This window comes from Canis lupus, chromosome 30 (assembly GCF_048164855.1).
Source record: "Canis lupus baileyi chromosome 30, mCanLup2.hap1, whole genome shotgun sequence".
Classification (NCBI taxonomy): Eukaryota; Metazoa; Chordata; class Mammalia; order Carnivora; family Canidae; genus Canis; species Canis lupus.
This window is the reverse complement of record NC_132867.1, coordinates 31176433-31198388: the sequence shown is the minus strand read 5'-3', so window position 1 is coordinate 31198388 and position 21956 is coordinate 31176433. Positions and strand designations below refer to the sequence as shown.

Genomic DNA, 21956 nt, shown 5'->3' with positions numbered 1-21956 from the left:
GCAACTCTTCCTAAATCTATGTCCTGCAACCTTGTGAACCACCCTTGTGGCAGGAGTCCTCATCCTCATATTATACAGTGATAAGGCAGCTGAGGCACAGAAAGTTTAGGTAATTAGAGCAAATTCACATAGCTAGTCCATAGGAAAGTCAGGATTTGAATCCAGACACTGGCTCTGGTCTGTGCTTCAAAACCCTTATGCTTTCTTGCCTCTCAGATTCTGACTCACTTGCCTTGATATCCAGGTTGAGATTTTCAGGCTTCTTGGTGTCACTTGAGGAAACTTCAATCTCTTATCACCTAAGCTGGATATCCTGCATTTTGGCAAGGATCTTAAGATGTGATAGCTGATGTCCTCATCTGTTGAGATCAAGCTTCATATTAAGTCTTTTTCCCCAGAGAGGTTTAGCTTTTATGTTTTCTCTTTTACCAAACATTCTTTTATGCCTTCCTGTGGAGCTCTTTGCACTGGGGTCCTTCGGTGGCTCTTGCCTCAGGTTGACTGTCCCCTTGCGTCTTCAGATGTTCTCGACATGGTGGATGTCCTGGTGGAGGGCAGCGAAGGCTTGGATGAGGAAATTGGATTCCTACTGAATGAAGACATGATCCTGCTCACGTTCCCATTCAGTGCAGTGGTTCCTGCAGCCCTAGAAGCCAGAAATAAGTTGCTCCTTGGGACAGAAAGTGAAACAGGTACCCATGTGTCGTCAGGATCTTCTGGGTGCACCATCCAGCTGGGTCTCCGTGGGGTAGGAGGTGTGATTCTAGGGCCTCTGAAAATAATTGTTGAAAATCCAAGGCAACAAGGTTCAGACTCACCACCTTGATAGCTACCTGGCCTTTAGAGTTAAGCATGTACGGATAAGAATCTAGACGTTAGCTGGACTTCGGGGAAATTGGTCCTTTGAGGGATAAGTCCGTAGTAACGCATTTGCGTGGCTGTGCAGACAGACCCCTGCTAGGACATTGATGGTTTGTCCTCGATGTTTATTCTTGCTATCACAGTGCTAGAGTGTGAGTCTTTCGTACTTCCTGGGAGTTGCCAGAACCTAGAACCAAGCAAGTACTCATAGATGACAATGGTGTGATTAGTCAGGTTTGCTTAGGCTTTGCTGCAATAACAAGTAAGCCCCAACTTGTAGTGGTTTAATGAGTAAAGGTGTCTTTCTAGACCTTGTTGTAGTCCAATGCAGGTCACATTGCTCTTTTGGGTGATTGCCTGCCAGGAGGCAGCTCAGGGATCCTGGCACCTTGTAGCTATGCCATCTCAATGTATGCCTTCCAGGGTCACTCTGGAAGAGGAAGAGAGAGCAGATAGTTGAGCAGAGGCTGTTCTAGCCTTGCCTAGATGTGGCTAAAAAATCAGTCACTTGGTCCCAGGCTAACCACAGGGGCGGCCCATGGGCCCAGAACAAGAGATGGTTTGGTGGGCACCGAGCAAGTCTCAGCCCCAGGTAGTTTTTGCATCACTTCTTCTGTGCCTGGATCCCCACTTCCTGGCATCAAGACCTGAAGCCTGACTGTGTGTCACACATTTAATGAAACAGAACCTGGGTGAGCTCTGCAGTGATCACACCTGCCTTCCAGTGTGTTTACCTGACCCCTTGTGGAATTGGCATGAATTTTGCTGAGTGTGGAATGCGTATGGGAGTTGGTGTTATTGATGAGTGATCCCAGCAGGCCTCCCTCATGCATCTCATTCCCTTGCAGGAGAGAGCATCGTGGTCTATCTGACGACCGTGCTGACAGATCTCCTCCATACCCAGAGAGACCCTCTGGCTCTGTGTCTGCTGCTTCAGGCTTATGACAAGTTGGAGCCTCCAGTCCCACCTTGCTGCCACCAGCTGGCCCGGTTCCACAGATACTACAGCCGCTGGATCCCAGAGCCAGCCCGAGAGGCCTCGGTGAGCTGCGGCATCACTGCTCCTTGGAAACCAGGCCTTTCCCTAGAAAATCCCGAGGTGACTTCAGTGGGTCACTCTGCCTGTGCCCCAGCTCTGTAGCTTTACAGCTCCTCGGTTTCCAGGAAGAAACGTGTTAACCTTCTGATTTCCCTGCACAAGAGAAGGAGCTTAGTGGTGTCACTGCTGCTCAGCTGATAGGATGGAGCGTGGATGATTCGGTGATGCAGTGGAATTGAATTTCCCGCTGACAGGATGGTTGCCTCATCAGGTGCCAGCTTCAGGGAGGGAGGAAGTTGCCTTTTCTCCTTGTCAGATCATCTGGCATACCCAGTTCTGGCCTTCTTCAGCGGGCCTTAGCTTGCCCCTGGCAATACGGCTCAGCTGTCAGACCAGGCCCTAGTGGGCCTTAGCAGTCTCCATTCTAGGAAGACTGAGAAAATGAAACAAAGAATCCTCTTCAGGTGGGGACTATATCCTTCTAATGGGGTGCTGCAGGTCTGGCCCCAGTGCAGAGAATTTACAAATGTTAGGGGCAGGGGCGAAGAAATTAACTTTGTGGTGTGTGTTTTGTGTATGCATTGGATTTTAGCTGTTCTTGAAAAAGCAGGTGGCTCGGGCCCTCTGTCTTGTGATACCTGTAGCTGCCGCTTACGGTGGTGCTGAGGATACTATGTGTATTTTAAGTCATTCCTCACAGCAACTCCGAGAAGGTGGTCAGGACTTTCTGGGTTCATTACACACATGAGGAAACTGAGGCACAGCGTGGTTCCAGCACTAGGCAGCAGTGGAAGTGGGGGGTCAGGATCCCACCTAGGCCGTGGGCTCTAGCATCCACACCCTTCCCGGCCACTGCCACCTTCCTCCGCTGGCTAGCCTGTGGTTCAGACTTGGTGGTGGTCTTTCAGAGCCCAGAGGAAGTGTCACAGTTCAGGGCTGCACCGCATGGGTGCTGGAAGGCAGGTATCCACTTTGTTGAGTAGGTCCCAGCAGTGCTTCTCACCCTCCAAGGAGTACCACCCACAGTCTCTGGGCCCCACGCTCAGTGGGTTCAGTTCAGCACCTCTACCTCAGGCTCTGGGGTTTGGCCTCTCCGGGCGGTGCCCATGCAGTGCTGCTGCTGGTCCAGGGACTCCACCCGGAGCCCTGCTGCCTTTCCAGACACGTGCAGCCTCGTTTCCTTGGCCTTGGGAGTGTTTGGAGTTAAAGTAATGAAAGGCATGTGGGGTCATTAGAGAAGGCAGCATGGAGATTGTTGTAGAAGTAAGCAACTTCGGTTTGAGGTGGAATTCCAGAAATTTGTCTTCATTCTGTCCACTGTCTTGTTAGCCTCCCAACAATGTTCTCTGAGCGAGGCTCCCGGGGAAGGCCTTTGGAGGCCATGCAGCTTAGCAAGCTGGCTCTGTCCCGGCTGCAATCTCCCAGTTTCCAGTGATGAATCCTCTTTTTTTTTTTTTTTTTCAAAGATTCTATTTATTTGAAAGAGAGAGAGAACAAGCACAAGTGGGGGAGGAGTGGAGGAAGAAGCAGACCCCCGGCTGAGCGTAGAGCCTGCTGTAGGGCTCAATCCCCGGACCCTGAGACCGTGACCTGAGTCAAAATCGAAAGTCAGACGGGCACTGGGGGTTATTCTGTATGTTAGTAAATTGAACACCAATAAAAAATAAATTAAAAAAAAATTGAAAAAAAAAAATCGAAAGTCAGATGCTTGGCTGCACAGCGACTCTTCTGAGTGAAGTGTCTGTCCCACGCAGCTCCAGTCGCAGCGTCTGTTCCCCAGCGTGTGTGGACACCTTCCTGGTCCACTGCTGTGTTGACGGCCTCTAGGAATGTCCGTGTAACTGAAAACATTAGGGCTTAATTTAAAGTAAACCACCACGTGGTCACATATTTTTTTAGTAATAGGATGAGACAACGAACTGTTGCTTTGTCGTGAACATCCCCCTGTACCTGTCTTTGCAGACTGTGGTTCTCACCTGTGGTTGTTTGTCTTTCCTCCTCTCAGGGCTTTCTTAGCCTCCCCAAGCCCCTTCAGACACCAGGCAACCTTGGTCCCCAGGGCCCTCCCGCCACCTCCTTCGCTACCCTGCTGCAGACAGCCTACGAGAGCGAAGGCTCACTCCTGGACGAGCAGGTTCAATCACAGCTGCGGGCGGCCCTCCAGCACATCCCAATGCACCAGGTCCTGCGCTCGGCGAAACACCTGCTGCTCTACGTCAGGAGCACTGTGGAGAGCTTTGGCCAGGTCCGCACCACTCCTGCCTCACCCTGCAGCCCCCACACGTTTTCACCACTCTGCCCCCAGGGTGGCCCCCTCTGAGTCGGGCCCAGACTGCATGATGGTGTTGATAGAATCCTGGAGTCTCGTCACCCTGTTGCACACGAAGGGACTTGGTGATGTGACACCTGCAGGGCACCCACTCCGCCCCCGTCCCCCCCCACCCCACCCCAACACACACACAGGGAGCCCAGGCTGCTAGTTCACTCCCTGCTCCACTCTGCTGGGCTGCTTCTCCTCCCTGGAACAGATGTACGCAGGTGACTTTAGCACTCATTTCCTGCGGGCCTCACTCGGAGGCAGCATGGCCAACCGTGTTGCTGGGGCAGCTATCAGGCAGGGCCCTTCCAACAGCAGCCTGGATCAGTGCACTGCCAGACCCACTGTCTTTCCTAAGTTTGAATTTAGTAGAGTTCCTTGGTGGGCTTTCCATTCCCGGTGTGGTTTATAGCATGTTAGTTTGGGTTTCCCTCATCTTGGTCAAAGTAAACCTGCACACTTCATCAAGATTTAGGGCGCACACCATACGGAGAAAGGATTTTGAGGTTATTGGTGTTTTATAAGGAGTTGCCACTCTAGCGTGCCTCCCTCCTCAGTCCTTATTTCTGGTAACATGGCAGCTTTTGGGCACAGAGGGAGTCGGTGATGACCGTTGTGACTGTGAGCCCTTCCCTGGCCTCTTGTCCTCACAGCTGGGCCGAAGTACAGGGCCTGCCCTCCTGCAGCTCCTCCTGGATCTCCTCAGGTGCCTGGTCGTCCACTGTGTGCAGCTGGATGCAGAGAACCAGCAGAAATGCCAGGCTGCCCAGGCTGAGGCTGACCTCTTTTTGGACATGGAGTCCATGGCCTCGCTGGAGCTGGCCAGTGACAAGGTACTGCTGCCCTTTTTCCGTGGGTCTCCTTCCTGTTAGCCTTTTCCTGTACACTCTCAGACCCTGGCTTTCCCTCTGCTTCTGCTCCAAGACGACGTGTGCGTTGTAGGCAAATAAAGAAACATAGAACCCTGTGGAGGAGACACTGGAAACACCCCCGACCCCTGCACCCACAGAAAAGCTTGGTGTCATTTGGGTGTGTAGCTCTTCACCTGTTTCTCTGCTCCCACTTGCCCTCCCTGTGAGCAGTTTCTCTTACACCGGGGGACATGTGAGCACCTGGAGAGACAACGGGGACACTTTCCTTTTGGGCAGTTGCAGTCTGTGTTGGACGAAGGCTGGGGAGTGGGTATGGCTGGCTAATCAGTTCACCCCGAGAACTTGTGGCTCTGGGCGGAAGCCCCTCCCCTGCTGTGAACCATCGAGCCACTGTAGATTTGGGCCAGGGTGCATCGCTGACCGTCTGCCACTTTCCCTGGTTTCCTGGGCTTGGGAAGCAGCCACGTTCATGTCTCACTCCTAATGAACATCCTTCTTCCTTTGACCTCGGGCTTGACTTTCTGGGAGGTGTCTATGGGTGCAGGACCACCTGTTAGCTGTTTGGTAGGTGGTGGGGGGGTGGGCAACAAGGCAGTGCTAACAGGAAATTGTGCTTCTCTGTTGGAAGGTGTGACAGGCTCTTCTTTCCTTACCTGACAAGTAAATGAGGAGAATGTATTCCCGTCCCTGGGGACTGGTGTCACTTCATTGGCTAGGAATTGTGTTCTGCACAGCTGCTTAGAACGGCTGGATCAGATTAGTCTCTAATCTAGCAAGGGCGCTCGGCCGCTTTCTGCTCCATGGCTTAAACACGGTGCTGGGGCAGAGCTAGTTCCCCGGGGTTGCTCAAGGCTCAGCCTCCACCCGCGTGCTACCTTCAGTTCCGGCTCGTGGGCTCGCACAGCAGCTTGATTCCCAGACACAGGGTCTCTCCCACACTGATCACGCTGCTCCATACTCAGGAGAAACCCACATTCCTCAATCGGATTGATGTTGGAGGGCAGGGCTGCTAAGCAGAAACCAGATGATTGATCTTCAACACGTTTTGATGTTTCTGCGTAGCCCATCCCCTGGCGGAGAGCAGTTTTGTTGTATAGTAAATTCATTCAGGCTGAATTCGTCAGACACCTGTCAGTCTGGGTGGGGCACTGGCCAAGCCAAGGTCCAGCTGTCACAGTCACCTGGGGAGGTGATGCACTACAGTCAGGTCATAGCTTGGCCTGGGCTTGGGTTGGGGTTCTGTGGGGCACCCCTGAGAGGGGTGTCAGAACTCAGGCTTGAGGATGGAGTGGCTTAGGAATGCTATTTTCTGCCCTCCATCCTACTCCCTGCTGGCCCTGGGCCGTGTGTGAGCTCTGTGCCTTGTCACTGTATTTCAGACGCTGGAGGAGGTGCTAGTGGCCATCCTCAGACACCCCACACTGGAGGGCTGGTACCTGGCCCTGGAGCAACAGGCCCTTCCTCCGCACACCCTCAACCCCATCCTTGTGAAACTCCTGGCAGCCCGCCTCAGCGCAGGGGTCCTGCAGCTACTGATGGCAAGTGCCCCGGTCCTCCAGAGCATTGGTCAGCGGGGCCTCCTGGCCAGGTACTCGGAGGCCATTACCCAGAGCGTGTTGAAAGAGCTGCGAAACAGGAGGGCGGCCCCGGCCACGTCACCACCAAAGACCCTCCCGCAGCTGGAAGCCCTGCAGGGACTGCATCCCTACATGGAGGGCGCCCAGCTCCATGAGGTCATCCTGGCCCTGCTGAGGCTGCCTGAGGCCCAGCTGGTGACCCAGCGACCCACAAAGTCTCCCCAGAAGGAGAGACATCTGAACGCTCTTGGCAAGACCCTGGTCCAGCTGTTGACTGGCAGCACCCAGGACCAGCTGCAGAGCAACGAGCTCCTGTGGGCTTCCGAGTTTGTGAAAGGCCTGGGGGCTCTGCTCCCCACATTGGCTGTGGACGAGCTGGATGCCGTATTCCTCTATGCTCTGCAGAGAGAGCCCACACTGGCCCCCGCGGTCCGGGCAGACCTGCTCGACAACTGCCTGGCCCGGCGGTCGCAGCCTGCGCTCAGCGTGGCCACCCTGCTCGTGCGGCTGAGCTGCACCCACCTGCTGCGGTTTGAGCTGTGGTGCGGGCGGCCCGGCGCGGGGGTCTGCCTCCAGGAGCACCTTGATGACTTCCTCCCCGTCGTCCACGTGTACCTCCAGGGCAGGACCCAGGGCCGCTTTGCACGCCTGGCAGGAGGTACGGAAATTGGAGGCTTTGGGCAGCTGGGCATGTGAGTCTGGGGCGGAGGAGGTGGGATCTGCAGGTCCCTTTCTACACCTGTACCTTCCACATTTGGGACGTGGTGAGGTTCTGTCTCTCCTCCAGCCACGGACCCAGCTCGGGAGATGGAGAAAGAGGAGGGATTCGGCCTGTGGTTTGAGATGCTGCCCTGATGCTCCTGTCTACCCTGAGCCCCCCACTGGAAGCTGGGAGGGGTGGACTGACAAAGGGTCAGCTCTGGGGCAGGGGAGGCATTAGGGTGACTGTCCTTCGTCTTGTCCCATTGTCCCCTCCAGAAGGAGGGTCGGTGCATTGACGCTGAGTCAGGGCAGCTTGGGCCCAGCCCTCTTCTTCTACCTGTAGGGTTTCAGGTCTGAGGCACTTTGTGACCACCTGAAGTCTACTTTAATCCTCTTTATCGTGTGTGTGAATGGTGGTTCACTCACCGCTTTGCCTTTGTGTGTCGTGACTTCACACCAGTGACAATAGATACTTTAAAAAGTCTTAAAATTTAAAAAAAATAAAAATAAAAATAAAAAGTCTTAAAATTTTTTTTATTTATTTCTTTTAGAGAGATAGAGAATCTCAAGCAGACTCCCCACCGAGTAGGGAGCCTGATGTGGGGCTCTATCTCACAACCCTGAGATCATGACCCGAGCCGAAACTAGTGGTTGGCCACTTCACCCACTGAGCTGCCCAGGCGCCCCCTCTAGTGATTCCTGGTGCACATCTTCTGACAGGCCCCCCTGGTTCCTGTGCCTTTGGGGCACAAATCCCGAGTGAGTCCAGAGTTTTGGTACTCACAGTCCCATTACCAGCTTTGAGCAAGGCGTTAGGCACAGGAGGATTGACTGACAAGAGGTGACCAGTGGCGTGCTGGTCAGTGGTTAACAAACTGGCCTTGCCTCTGTCAGTCTCCATGACATCCGTGCTCCTGCCCAGGCCAGGAGCTACAAGTGTGACCAGCTACAAGTGTGACCTCAGCCAGTCAGGATTCCTCCAAGTTAGCCGGGGGCTCTGTAAGCTGGTACATGCTGGGCCTGGCACAGCAGTGTGTGACTGTCTCTCCTTCTCGTCTCTACCTAGTGTCCTCTGCTGTCATTCCTGTGTTGAGGAAGGCCCTTTGGAGACAGCTGCAGACCAGGCTGCTCAGCACAGATGGGCCCCCAGAGTCTGGGCTGCATCAGGAGGTCCTGGCCCAGCTGGTCCCCTTTGCAAGAGCCAAGGACCTTGCTGCCCTCATGGCCCATCTGCCCGGCTTGCTTCAGACTCCAGGCAGGCACAAGAGGTATGAAGGCTTAGATCGCTGGGTGGCCATTCCCCTTTCCACTTCACTTTTCCCTCTAGTTTTTACAAAATGGTGAGAATTTGCTGTGCTGCTGTGGTGACAGTCGGTGAGAAAGCACTTCCTACAAGAAGTCTTCCAGCCGTCCTGCCTGGAGCAAGCACGTCTCCAAGAGTGGATGGTTGGGTCAGATTCCCTGAGAGCAGCAGTTCTCAACCAGGGGTGGCTTTGCACCCTCCCGGGCACAGTTGGCAACATCTGACATTTTATATTGTCATGATGGGGTGGCGGGGGGTGGGGGGTTTCTGGCATCTAGAGGGTGAAGGCCAGGGGTGCTGCTAAATATCTTATTATGCATAGGACTGCCCTCCCTTCCCCCTGAAAGAATAATCTGGCCCAGCGTGTCAGTAATACTGACCCTGAGACAGTCTAATTTAGGCAAAGTCTGGATAACAAATTTTTGTTTCTGGTTAAATAATAATTGTTTCCTGGTTAAATAATAATTGTTTCCTGTAATTGTAAAAATGCTGGTATATCTGCTGGAGCAAGGAAGCCAGGGCAGCCTGGGACTCCGTGCTTGGGTGCTGAAGGGGGGCAGGACCAGGGCATCTGCCCCAATGGCCCACTGTAATGTGAGCTACTCAAAAGCTGGAGGGATTTAGGCCATCGCCTGACTCTGTGCCTCTTGTCTTCTGCTGCAGTTGGAGTGTGGCCGACTCTGTCTCTGCAGTCCTGGAAGGGTCGGCACAAGAGCTGCGTGCCTGGAGAAGGACTCTGCTGGACTCCTGTGTGAAATGGCTGATCGTGTCTTTCAGTAGTGGCCAGCTGGACCACAACAGTGCCCAGGATGAAGAGAGGCAGATGCTGCTGAGATTTAATGAGCTGTTGGTAGGTGTCTCTCCTTTTCTTAGAGAGCCTGATTACACTTTTAAGGGAAAGCGTGGACTAGGCAGACCAGAATTCACAGATGTGCTCCAAGAACTAGTGGGAGATGAGCGGGGCTGTGTCCGGGAGGCAAAGTGACAGGCGGGGGGCAGGTCCTAAAACCATGTGCCACCGTCTTCCAAGGATGGATATTGGATTTTGTCAAGTGCTTTTTATACTTCTACCAAGATAGTTTATGGTTTTGTTTTTTTAAGTCTGTTAATATGACTTACATTCATTAATTTTTGATCGTTAAAAGTAACTTTATGTTCCTGGGATGTACCTGCTTGATTAGTCTTCTCATAGTGTTGGATTTGATGTGCTAATATTTCATATTATGAATCTTTCCATCTATGTGCAGGTGGGATATTTGTTTTCTTTGTAATTTTATTTTCTAGCAGTCTTTCTTTGCCTGGTTTTAGGATCAACTCAGAGTGAGTTGGGAAGCGTTTCAATCCAGGTTTTGTATTTCCTGTAGCATTTTAAAGTGTTGCTTTAGTGTCTTCTGGCACGCCTTGGTCTCGATAAAAATCTGTCATTCTTTATTTTCCTACCTTAGGTCTTTTTTCCTTACATTGTTTAAAACAACATGATCATGATGTGCCTCAGAATAGTTTTCTTTAAGATTCTTACGTTTGGGGTTCACGGAACTTCTTGCCACTATTAGCCTAGAGCTGTCGTAAGATTTGGAAATATTCAGCTCTTATTTTTGGTCATTATTCCCTTTTATTCAAGTGTCTTTTTTTTTTTTTTAATTCTTCACAAAAATAACATCCTGAAGCATATGAATTACTCCTTAGTGCATGATGTAAAATTGCAGTAAAAATTAGAGTCTGTGACTTGTGTTTAAACTCTGGACCCAAAATTTAAAAAGTAATCCTGACGAGAACAACCCCAGGTGACAGTTGTATGATAAATAGATTGGTAGGTTAGAGATCAAGCAGCGTGCTTACGTTGTATTAAGAGACTTTATAATCTCTATCTCAGCTTTAATTCCTTGTGTCACAGGTTTGTGCATTCAAGGCTCCTAGGAGCCCAAACGTGGCAGAAGTGGGGGGTGCAAGGAACACCCCTGAGATCTAGAGAGAGCAGAGTGTAGAGGAGGGTGCTGGGCCTTCCCGTGTGGCCCCTCACCTAGCAGGCTGGCTTGCTGGCTGATGGCGGGCTGTGCCCTTCAGGGATTTGTGCTCCGGGCACGACGTCTGCCTTGCCTTCCACAGCTCCTTTTCTCTCTCTCCTTTTTCCCGTCTCTCATAGATGTCATGTTTCCAGGGTGGTTTTAGGTTCGCAGCAGAACTGAGCAGACAGTACAGAGTTCCCCTGTGCCCGCCCCCCCCCCCCCCCGTCCCCAGGCCCACGCAGCCCCCTACTCTCGGCCCACCTCACCAACCCTTTTAACTGAGGACTCATTTTCATGTGAAATCCAGTCTGTGTGTATGTGTGTGTGTGTGAGAGAGAGAGAGACATACAAGCTCCTAAGTGTACAGTTTAGTGTTGACAAGTGCATAGACCCTTGTGCCCACACTCCCATCAGAGATTGTCATCATCCCAGAAGGTCCCCTTCCCTCCAGAGCACCCACCCCTCTGATATAACTTAGCACCATATTTGGAGATTTTCTCTGCATCAGTGATGGGATCAGCATTGTCTCTGCTGGTGGTGCAGAGGTCATCCCCCAGGGATGCGATGTCCTGTGTTGAAGCCATATGTGGCTGGCCCTGTGCGTGCTGCAGGCCGCTGGTGCCCTCGGAAATGGTGGGCAAGGGAAAGAACAGGACTTCAGGGAGTTTTCTCCTGCTCCTTTAGTGGTCATAGACACACTAATGAAATGACAGAGCTGCTAGCAGAAATAATAAAATGATTTTAAAAATTGAAGAAAGAAACAACCGCTTGCTTTCGTGGGTCGCTTAGGTAACTATATTCGTGTTTCCTGAATAGCTGTAATTCAAGTTCTGTATTCTCTGTTTTAAATGTATTGAAGAGGTCCCATGACTATTTCTTGCTTATTTTATTCACAGAGTTCCCTTAATGAAGTTGATCCTGGCGATTGGCAGAAATTTGTGAAGACTGGACTCAAGTAAGTCCGTTTCATCCTCTCGCTGTGACTGGGTAGGGGGGTGTGCATGTCCGATGCAGAGCCAGACTTGGTGGGGGTGGGGCCTCTGCCGCTCCTGTGTTGGAGATGACAAGCTGCAGAAGGCCAGAGAGCTGGATGATTTGCCTATTAACATGGGGTCTGCTTCTGGATCTTAGAGCCTTTAAAAAATGAAATACGTTTTAGAAACCAGATGCACACAGAGAATCCCGCAGTAGCGCCCAGATTTAATAAGCACTGACAGCTTCCTGTGTTTGCCTGGTTTATTCTCCTTCCTCCCCTTCAAGCATCACTTTCCTGAGGTCAGGCTTTGTCACGGCTGTGGGCCTTTGCCTACTTTGGTTGCATGCCAGCCCTAAACAGCGTGTCTCTAAACAGCAGTGACGTTATTTCAGTCGGCTTCACATTCTGTACAAATGTATCACATTATGTGCCCCCCCCCCCCTTTTTTTTTGCACTGAAGTGTTTTTGACTCAGGCTGATACACACAGATCTCAGCCCATTTGTTTTTGCTGCAGGGCTGGTGGGGGGGAGGGGGGCAAGCCTGTTTCCTGACTACACCGCAGTTTATACAGCCAGCCTCCTGCTGGTGGACATCTGCCTCCCTCCCTCCCATGCCCGCAGTGAGGGCTGCTTGGCTCTCAGTGCCCCGTGCCAGGTTTTCTCAGGGAGGGCCATTCACTGGCACTAAGTGTGGGCACAGCTTCAGTCTGGCTAGATTTTTAATTTTCTCTCCAAAGTTTCTGAGCTAACCTAACACATCTTTTCCCTATACCTCCCTGGCTGTTTAGAGTCAGACTCTTCGGTGTTCAGCAACCAGGTAGTCACAAAACGGGCTTTCATTGTGCCTATCATTTTCATTTTCCTGGTCAGGCACCACCTTGAAACAGAGAAAAATACTCACCTTGCCTAAGAGGAGAGAAAGGTGAGAAGGAGGGTCACAGATAAATGACCACCAGTGATCACCATCACGAAATGGTGACATTTCTTTCAGGCTTTGGTTTGTATTTCTAGAATGCCCACTATATGCTAAGTGATTCTCAACATTATTCACATATGACTGGAAAGCTGCTTCGTTCAAGAACCTGATGCTTTCATTCCTTCAGTGGATTTATGGGGGGCTTAAAACAGAAGGCCTCCGAACCACTGGGTGGGAGTTCTGAGTTCTGAGTAGCTGGAAATAAGGAAGGAGGGAGGCTGACCTGGCAAGGTATGCTGAGCAGTGAGGGTCATCTTGATTCAGGCTCGGCTGTTCTGCTGCCTCCTCGCACTTTAACAAAACAGGAAGTTTGTTTGGTGTTCATCCTGCAGGGAAATGTGTCCCCTCCCTGTTTTCAGAAATGCCCCCCTGTGACAGGTGGGTGGCTAGGTGCGTGATAAAGCAAGGGTCCCACAGCAAAATCGAAACAGGTAGACAGAAACGCACTGTCATATTCTCATCTTTGTGGTGTGTTCGAAGTTTTTCTTAATAAGATGCCAAGAAAAAGGTTTTTTAATCGTCTCCTGCGAAATAAAACTTCCCCGTCTGAAGATCTTTCCCCCTTCGATTCTTGCCTCCTAGATTTCGGTATCAGGACCACGCATTTTTAAAGGCCCTCCATGCTGCCATACAGCACCTATATCTTCCCGAAAACTCCATGTGCTCACAGCTTATCCAGCTTCCGCTGGTCCACATGATGCTCACACAACATTCTCTGTTTTTGCCAACTCTCCTGAAGTCTGAAGAAGAGGAAGGCCCAGACAATCAAGTGAAAGGTGACCCCCTCTCCTCCCCAGCCTCCCATTTCAGGGGCAGATTTTATGTCCTGACTTGTGAAGCTAGCTATACACTGAGGTTTCACACCTCTGTGTTTTCAGAGCTAAGGAAGCTTTACCAAAATGGCATTAGGATATTTTGTTTCTATTAAATCAAAGCTCAAAAAGTGTTTCCTCTGACCTGGGGCCAAGCAGCAAATACAGACCTCTTTTCAGAGTCTGTTCTGGCTTCCAGAAGTTGTGTGTGAGGTCTTAACTGCCCTATTGTGGTAAAGTGCTAAAATCTGGGAATTAGGGGAAGTTCGGCTGCCCTGAGAAAAGTTGTTTAGTTGTGTGAAATGCTTTAATGAGAAGATCGAAACCTTTATCAAGGGCGAAGAGTTCAAATGTCCCCGCTGGTAGTTCCCTGCCAGGAAGCTCTCTGAAAGCCCAGGTTCTGAAAGCTCTACCCCTAGTTGGTTCTGTGGGGTTAGTTTCAGCACCATGCTGCTGAGCTTGGTATAGGCTGCGGGAGAGTTCAGAGGAGATGGTCTGTAGGGTCCAGTCATCTTGAAGCCATTGCCCTGTTTAGGAATAGGATTAACATGCTCAGACCCGGTAGAAATCCCCATGGGGTCGGTGTGTAATGGATTGCTCGACTGAAGAGAACTATCCCCCAAGTTCCTGGTGTGGGTGGTAGGAAGACCAGAAGGGCCCGCCCTGTATTTAGGCAGGAGCAGAGGGAGATTAGACTCTTGGCTGACACAGTCATGGGGAAGACGCTTAGGTGCTGAAATCTGTGGTGGCCTAAGACTTGGGAGGGGGAGTGAAGAGAGTGATGACAGCCTGGCCGAAGACCTGGGGAGGGAGATGACTGTGAACATGGGCTTCTTTTAAAAAAGGAAAAAGATAACTCTGGGAAACGAACAAGGGGAGGTGGAAAGGGAGGTGGGCGGGGGGTGGGGGTGACTGGGTGATGGACACTGAGGGGGGGCACTTGATGGGATGAGCACTGGGTGTTATGCTATATGTTGGCAAATTGAACACCAATAAAAATAAAAAATAAGGGATCTCTGGGTGGCGCAGCGGTTTGGCGCCTGCCTTTGGCCCGGGGCGGGATCCTGGAGACCCGGGATCGAATCCCACGTCGGGCTCCCGGTGCATGGAGCCTGCTTCTCCCTCTGCCTGTGTCTCTGCCTCTCTCTCTCTCTCTGTGACTATCATGAATAAATAAATAAAAATCTTTAAAAAAAAAATAAAATAAAATAAAATAAAAAATAAGTAAAAATAAAAATAAAAAAAGGAAAAAGAGGGACAAGGCACAGTCTAAAGACTGGTATTGTTCAGAGAAGAATATTTAAGCATTTAAAAGTTCCCCGAAGTGCTTCCTCCTCTACTTCTATTCTCTCCGTGTGCATATCCCCCTGCACTGCTGTGTGTTTCAGTGTTATTTTCCTTCCAGAAGCGCTGGTGGACCTGATGTCGGTGGTGGTGAAGTTGTGTCCTTCTGTCTGTGAAAGCAGCCATTTTGCGGTGCTTCTGGGGGCCTATGGTGCCACTCTCAGCGTGCTGGGTAAGGGTGTGAGGACTGAGTGGTATATGCCTGGGGAGTGTGAGGGGACCAGGCGGGCAGTGTGACCAGGGAGTCTGAGGGGACCAGGCAGGCAGTATGAGTCTGGCAGGGAGTCTGAGGGGACCAGGTGGGCAGTGTGGCCAGGGAGTGTGAGGGGACCAGGTAGACAGTGTGACCGGGGGGTGTGAGGGGACCAAGTAGGCAATGTGACCAGGGGGTGTGAGGGGACCAGGCAGACAGTGTGACCGGGGGTGTGAAGAGACCAGGCAGGAGTGTGACTGGGGAGTGTGAGAGGACCAGGCTATATGCCACGAAGTGTAAAGAGACAAGGCAAGTGGTATAACCAAGGGGTGTGAGGGGACTGGGCAGTGTGACCAGGAAGTATGAGCCCAGGTGGTGTGACAGGATGGAAGGAGGCTATGAGGGGTTCAGCTTTCTAAATGGACTTGATTTGACTTGTAGACCAGAAGATTTTACTGCTTCTCCGGGCCTATGAACAGAACAACCTCAGCCTCGTGAACTTCAGGTGAGGTTGGGCTTGGAGGTGTGAGCAGCAGGCTTTGAAGCTGTTACCTCGGACTGAGGGAGTGTGTTCCACACAGCAAACTCCCCAAATTTTCCCTCATACCTTTTTGATTCTTGAGGAGAGGGTGGTGTGGATGGAGCTCCCCTAGCTCACACACCAGCTCCCGTGGAAAGCTTGGCCTCACGGTCTCAGGATGGTCCTTTGGCAGGGGGCTGCGTTGTCAGGGTGGCCCTCCCCTCCTGGTTGTCCTAGAACTGCCCCACCCTCATTTCCAGCTGGAGTGTCTAGTTTAGTTGATTTTTCTGAAAGTCCTTTTTCTCACTATTTACTTTGGACAGAAGTGACTTTGACGGGGTGCTGCTGGGGAGAGGAGTGAGGGGCAGACTGGATTTTAAGGGATGTTCTCTCTGCCTCTCCGGGCACGCACACACTGTGTCTGTCTCTGGACCTGTTTCTGTCCGACTGTGTCTTTCTTGTCTGCTTCTCTGTCCGTCCCTCCTAGGTTCTCAGCACAGCCTGGGCCTGAGGGGCCGAGATGGGTGCCTTCCCCTATGGGCCCTGCCCCCCTCACCAGGGTCGGGCCTAACGGGACTTTTGTCCGATGTGCTATTCATGGAAAGCAGCTTAGATGCTCTGGGCTACCCTAGTGTCGCCTTTTCTCCTTGTCATTAGGGCCAGCCCCCAACACCTACCCAGTACATTCATGAAGAAGAGTTTGGTGCGTTAAGGCAGAAAGTGGGTGAACTGGGCCAACATAAATAGTTCAGGAGGACTCTGCAGGGAGGAGAAAAAATAATTTTCATGGCGGAATACTTCTTTTTAAAGATAAAAGCTGTATTAGCCAAAGAACCACCCGCCCCCTGCAAAGAAAAAGAACATTTTCTATCTCTTGAGGATGTGCAGATTATGAATAGCCGTTCTTTCCCTTCCCCTTATGAGCTGGCCTCCCCCTACTGCTTTGACATTGGTGCTGTGTCAGCTGTACCCTTTCTGGAGTAAACAGACCATGTGTCCGTAAAGGAGAACAAAGCGGAAACAGTCTCTCAGTGAAGAAAGAGCCGTTTCAGCCGCTGTCTCTGAGAGAGTTGAAGACAGTTGAACCGGGCTGCCCAGACGGGTCAGAGTTGGTTGTGGGAGGAGCGGGAGAGCGGAGGTGGTGCCCACAGGACTCCGTACAGCCGAGAACAGAAGAGTCTCCTCAGTCAGCCTGCATGTCACATCCATTTCCACCCCTGGAGTAGCGGAACTCTGCTTTCCAGCACATGGAAACTCTGTGGACGGCCGGTGGAAGGATCTGCCACCAGTGGACAGGGCCCCATCGACGGGTGTCTCCAGTCTGTCAGCTGCTTGCCTGCTTCCCCACTGGGGAACAGCCTCCTGAAGAGGCTGATTTATATTTTGACTTGAGTGACTCTTATTGACCTGCATAGAAAGAAGTCTGTATTTATTTATTTATTTATTTATTTATTTATTTATTTATTTATTTATTTATTTATTTTAAAGATTTTATTTATTTATTCATGAGAGGCACAGAGAGAGGCAGAGACACAGGCAGAGAGAGAAGCAGGCTCCATGCAGGGAGCCCGATATGGGACTTGATCCCGGGCCTCCAGGATCATGCCCCAGGCTGAAGGCAGGCACTAAACCACTGAGCCATCCAGGGATCCCCAGAAGTCTGTATTTAGAATTTGGTTTATTTATTTATTTTTTTTAAAGATTTTATTTATTTATTCATAGAGACAGAGAGAGAGAGAGAGAGGCAGAGACACAGGCAGAGGGAGAAGCAGGCTCCATACAGAGAGCCTGACGTGGGACTCGATCCAGGGTCTCCAGGATCACGCCCTGGGCTGCAGGCGGCGCCAAACCGCTATGCCACCGGGGCTGCCCTAGAATTTGGTTTAGAAGGTTTTTGTTTGTCTGTTTGTTTGTTTTAAGATTTTTATTTGTTCATTTGAGATAGAGCACATGAGAGAGAGCATGAGCAGGGCAGGGGCAGTGGGAGAGGGAGCCTGATGTGGGGCTCGATCCCAGGATCCTGGGATCACAACCTGAGCTGAAGGCAGACCCTTAACTGCTGAGCCATCCAGGCACCTCCAGTTTAGAAATATTTAACTAAATAGGTGTTCTTTGAACGTTGGCTGTTTTACAGGGTGCTGGGACCAGTGTCACTGGGAATACCCAGAGGAGTGAGACGCAGCCTTGCTGTCTGTTAAGGGGATCGGATTATTGTAAATGTAACTTTTTAATTGGCCTTTGTTGATGTAACTAAGCTGTTAGGGGAGCACTCTCTCCTTAGGGGAGTCAAGGAATGCTTCATGACCCGGTTGGCGCTGGAGGGATTTGATGGTGGTGAGAGTTGGTTGGAGGAGCCTGGGGGTGCCACTCGGAGGGAATAGTGTCACCACCGCTGGGAGTCGGGAAAGTCAGTACATTTCTGGGAATGGTGAGCGGGTCCACTTATGTACATCACAAGATATGTGTAGGGAAAAGGTGGTGGGAAGGCCGGACAGGCTGGTTAGTAAGGATCTTAAGTATCAGATGGAAAAACTATCATTTCCATCCAGGAGACAGCTGATAGATATTGTGGGGCAGAGAAGTGGCCCCCGTGAGAGCTGGGCTTTCAGGGAACATCCTCCACTGGTGGGGAGGTGGGTGGGAGATAGTGGGGAGAGAAGTAGAAGGAAGGGAAGGTAGTCTCTTGGGGCAGCTGTAGCGGGTGCTGGTGGCATACCAGGTAGAGGCGTTCATATGGTAGACTCGAGGCAGGGACAGCTAAAAGGCTGTGGGGGCAGAGCTGCTGTGGCCCAGCCGCTGGACTCTGGAGCCAGACTTCTCAGTTTTGCATTCCCGCTCTGCCACTAACCAGCTGGGCTAAGTGACCAGCTGAGCAACTTTCCTGACCCTCTCTGTGCGTCTTCCCTCATCTGCAAAATGGGGATCATAAGAGTACCTACCTTAGGGAGGGGAGGGGTTGTCACATAGGTGAAGGGCTTAGAATAAGTGACACATCATAAGCTCCATGCAGCTGTCATCATCCCCCCCACCCCGTCCCCCCCACCCTCATCATTGCCTCCACCCTCATCATTGCCTCCACCACCCCCACCACCTCCTTTGTTACAACGGGGATTAAATGATAGAACACATGTCACATGCCCCAGACAATGCCTGGCATGTGCTTGCTGCTCGACTAAGCTACCTGTGATTGTGATGGTCCTCGTTGTCATCATGAATTCTTTTCTGTCTCTTCTCCCCTCCCCGGCTCCAGAGTGTTGCTGTGGGGCCCGGCAGCGGTGGAGCATCACAAGACGTGCCGGAGCCTGGGCAAGTCGCTGTGGCAGCAGCCGAGCGTCGGGGACATCCTCCGCCTGCTGGATCGGGACCGGATGATGAAGACCATCCTCCACTTCCCCCAGAACCGGAGGCTGCTGTCCCCCGAGGTGCGGGGGTGGGGTCATCAGGGAGCACTCCCAGTGGCAGAGGGTGTTGTTCTGCTCGCCCCTTTGGGGGTTCTGTATGCACCCTCAGCTTTAGCATACCGTAAGATACAAACGCTATTTCTTTTATGGATCATTAACATCATTTGAGTAAAATTCCAACTGTGTACGCAGGTACCAAGACAGGACCCCTGTGGACCTGTCACTCAGCTTCAGCCAATATCAACACTGGCCATGCTTGTTCCATTTATGATTCCCTGTCTGAAAGACTAATTTTTAAAGCAGATCCCAAAGATAACCATTTCATGCAGAAGCACTGGTGGGGTTTTTCTTATGCTTTTGAATATTCAAAATAACTTGAACTCTAGGTGTAGAAGGATAAGCATTCACATGTTATTACATTTACGGGGCCAAACCACACATTTTTGTTCGTTTCGGGCTATTTCAGGACACACAGGAACTGATATTTAAGGACCGGAGCACAGTGGATCTCGACGGTCTTTATGATCCCTGCTTTCTCCTACATCTCTTCAGTGAACTGACCAGGCCAGGTAACCATGGCCCTTGGCAGGGCGGGAGAAGCAGCACCTGCTGTGCGTGGCCAGGGCTGTGACCGCAGTCAGGTGTCCATGGGAATTACCACCATGGTAATTGAAGGCTCGTTGTTAATCCTAAAGGGCTTTCATCCACCTTCTCACCTTTTCATTTCAGTGATTTTCAGAAGTAACAGTGAATGTTTTGAATATACAGTGATTTAAAAAAAATTGTAATTTTAAAATCTGGGAGCATCCCTTCATTCTTGATGTTTTCCTAATTCTCAATGGCAAGGGCCTTTTCTGAATTCTCACTAGATAATGATTGAATAGCATCAGATTTTATCCTTGAGATCAAGCGAGAGCCTGCTTGGTTTAAGAAAGTGAAACTGCATTTTGTGTCTAGTAGCCAGAGGGTAGGAGTCTTTGTTGAGTGAACGTAGGGAGGAGACAGATGACAAACATGCATGCATGTGCACCTACTGGTGAGGACCAGTGTCTGATTCCCAGGTGCGGCAGGTCTGCTGGTTTGTGGTATTTCATCACCGATAGGCATGTAATGTTATCTCATTGTGGTTTTCATTTGCGTTTTCCCGACGGCTAATGACGACAAGTGTCTTCTGCTTCATCTGCCATCTGTATGTCTTCTTCAGTGAAATGTTTGGTCGTGTCTTTTGCCCATTTTCTAATGGGATTTTTTTTTTTTTTTTACTGTTGAGTTTTGAGGGTTCTTTATATATTCTAGATACTTGTCCTTTGTTGGATATGTGACTTACAGATATTTCCTCCCAGTCTATAGCTTATCTTGTCATCCTCTTGACAACGTCTTTCACAGAGCTTAAGTTCTTCATTTTGAGCAAGTTCAGTTGGTCAATTTTTCTTTTTACGGATCACGCCTGCACTGCTGGGAGAGGCAGGAGGGACCTGTGGCTGCTCCTCACTGGGCCTCTCCTGATGAGGAGGCCTCCTCTGATGCCCAGCGGGGAGCAGGAGGGGCCTCTGTTTATTGCCCCCCACCTCTCTCTGGGCCTTTTCTGACAAACACCACTCCAGCAGGGGACTTGGGGTCCTGTCCCACAACTTGACAGGCCCCACACTCCGCCTTTGCTGGCGTGGGTGAGAGCGGGGCCAGGGCTTTCTCTGAGATGTTTGGCCAGAGCAGAGCTGTTGTCCAGATTTCTTGTCTTGTCAGGCTGCTCCTTTTCTAGTCTTTTATCTAGAGACTAGAGAGAGCAGGCTTGTTTTCAGGCTCTGTTGTGCCAGTTGGTTTTCTGGTCACTGGCTTCTTCAGCTCAGAATCTAGGACACCAGAAGCAGAAAGAAAGCTCAGGGAATTCACCTGAAGACCCCTAGCTGGTCAGCTTCCTTTCCACCTTTTATAGTCATCTTCCATCAATCCAGGATTTTTCAGTTGTACTTAACTCGTAAAAACAGAGAAAATAACGTCAGCTCCATCTTCCCAGAATTCTACATGTAACTTAAGTAATTTTGAACTTTGGATGATATAGTCACAGTTCAAAATTCAGGTGGTACCAAAGGCTGTGTGGTGACACTGTCTTCCCACCTGAACTCCGGCCGTTGTTTCCTCCAAGCAGGGACATGTGTTAGCTGTTCCTCGCATGTGCTCCTGGGCCTCGCTTGCTTCCTTGTAGCCTGTCATGACTCCAGTCAGGCCCCCACGGAGGGCACCCAGGGGCAGGCGTGGTGGGCGAGTGCAGGCGTGTGTTCTGTGTCTCTGCTCTTTGGCACGGCAGCGTGAGGCTTGCAGGGACCCCCGGGCCACCTGGGTTTTGGTGCAGCGGAAGACCACGGCTCCTTATTCATGCTCTTTTGTCCCTCTTTCAACTTACAGTCGTCCTTTTATGCTCTGGTGCTCGTACGTGTGAACAGATTTGCTGATCCTGCACCGCTGCCTTTCCTAAGAACAAGATGACGGAGCTGGGTCTTCTCACTGGTGACCCCTGGGGTTGCCGTGGCCCCCCAGCCTCAGTGAACATGACATTCTGTGGCTTAGCCAGATTTTGTTTGCCAGAGAGCAGGGGCAGTGGGGACCTTTCCTACCAGTGTCCGATCACCATGCTGGGCAAGCAGAGATCTTCCTGGGACTTAACAGAGCCACAGGGACCAGTGTGCGGCCCGGAGGCTCTTCTGCTTCCCCCGCCTTCAGCCCCCATGAGATCTGTTTCTTATCAAATACAAAAATAGATTTTCCATAGTCTGAAAATAGGAGATAACTCGAGTGGATTATAGCAAATCACTTAGTCTGTTGCTCCCTCCCTTCAGAGATTTTAAGAGAGACAGAAGGCAAAAAAAAAAACCTTGGAAAACACTAATAAAAATCCTAAGATTAGGACACAGTGTTGTTCTCAGAATCTCAAATGCCACCCTTTTTGGATGGGTGGACAGTGTTTGGGAGGCCTTTGTTGAGAGAAGTATTAAATGGTCTTTTAAATTAAGAAAATCTCCAAATACAGCCTATTTTGAGTTTTATAGGCATAATGCGGAT

The 21956-nt window shown here is 50.9% G+C and overlaps 1 protein-coding gene across 2 annotated transcripts in view; it reads left to right on the top strand.

Moving 5' to 3' along the window:
* URB1 (URB1 ribosome biogenesis homolog) overlaps positions 1-21956 on the top strand; it is a 71245-nt gene that overhangs the window by 33324 nt on the left and 15965 nt on the right. For both annotated transcript variants that reach the window (XM_072806753.1, XM_072806754.1), the window contains 13 exons: positions 522-692; positions 1710-1903; positions 3906-4145; positions 4871-5050; positions 6469-7324; positions 8435-8636; positions 9335-9521; positions 11574-11632; positions 13212-13405; positions 14847-14957; positions 15420-15483; positions 18749-18920; positions 19366-19468. In XM_072806753.1, the coding sequence (XP_072662854.1) occupies positions 522-692; positions 1710-1903; positions 3906-4145; positions 4871-5050; positions 6469-7324; positions 8435-8636; positions 9335-9521; positions 11574-11632; positions 13212-13405; positions 14847-14957; positions 15420-15483; positions 18749-18920; positions 19366-19468 (2733 nt within the window). The remainder of the gene's footprint in view (positions 1-521; positions 693-1709; positions 1904-3905; positions 4146-4870; positions 5051-6468; positions 7325-8434; positions 8637-9334; positions 9522-11573; positions 11633-13211; positions 13406-14846; positions 14958-15419; positions 15484-18748; positions 18921-19365; positions 19469-21956) is intronic.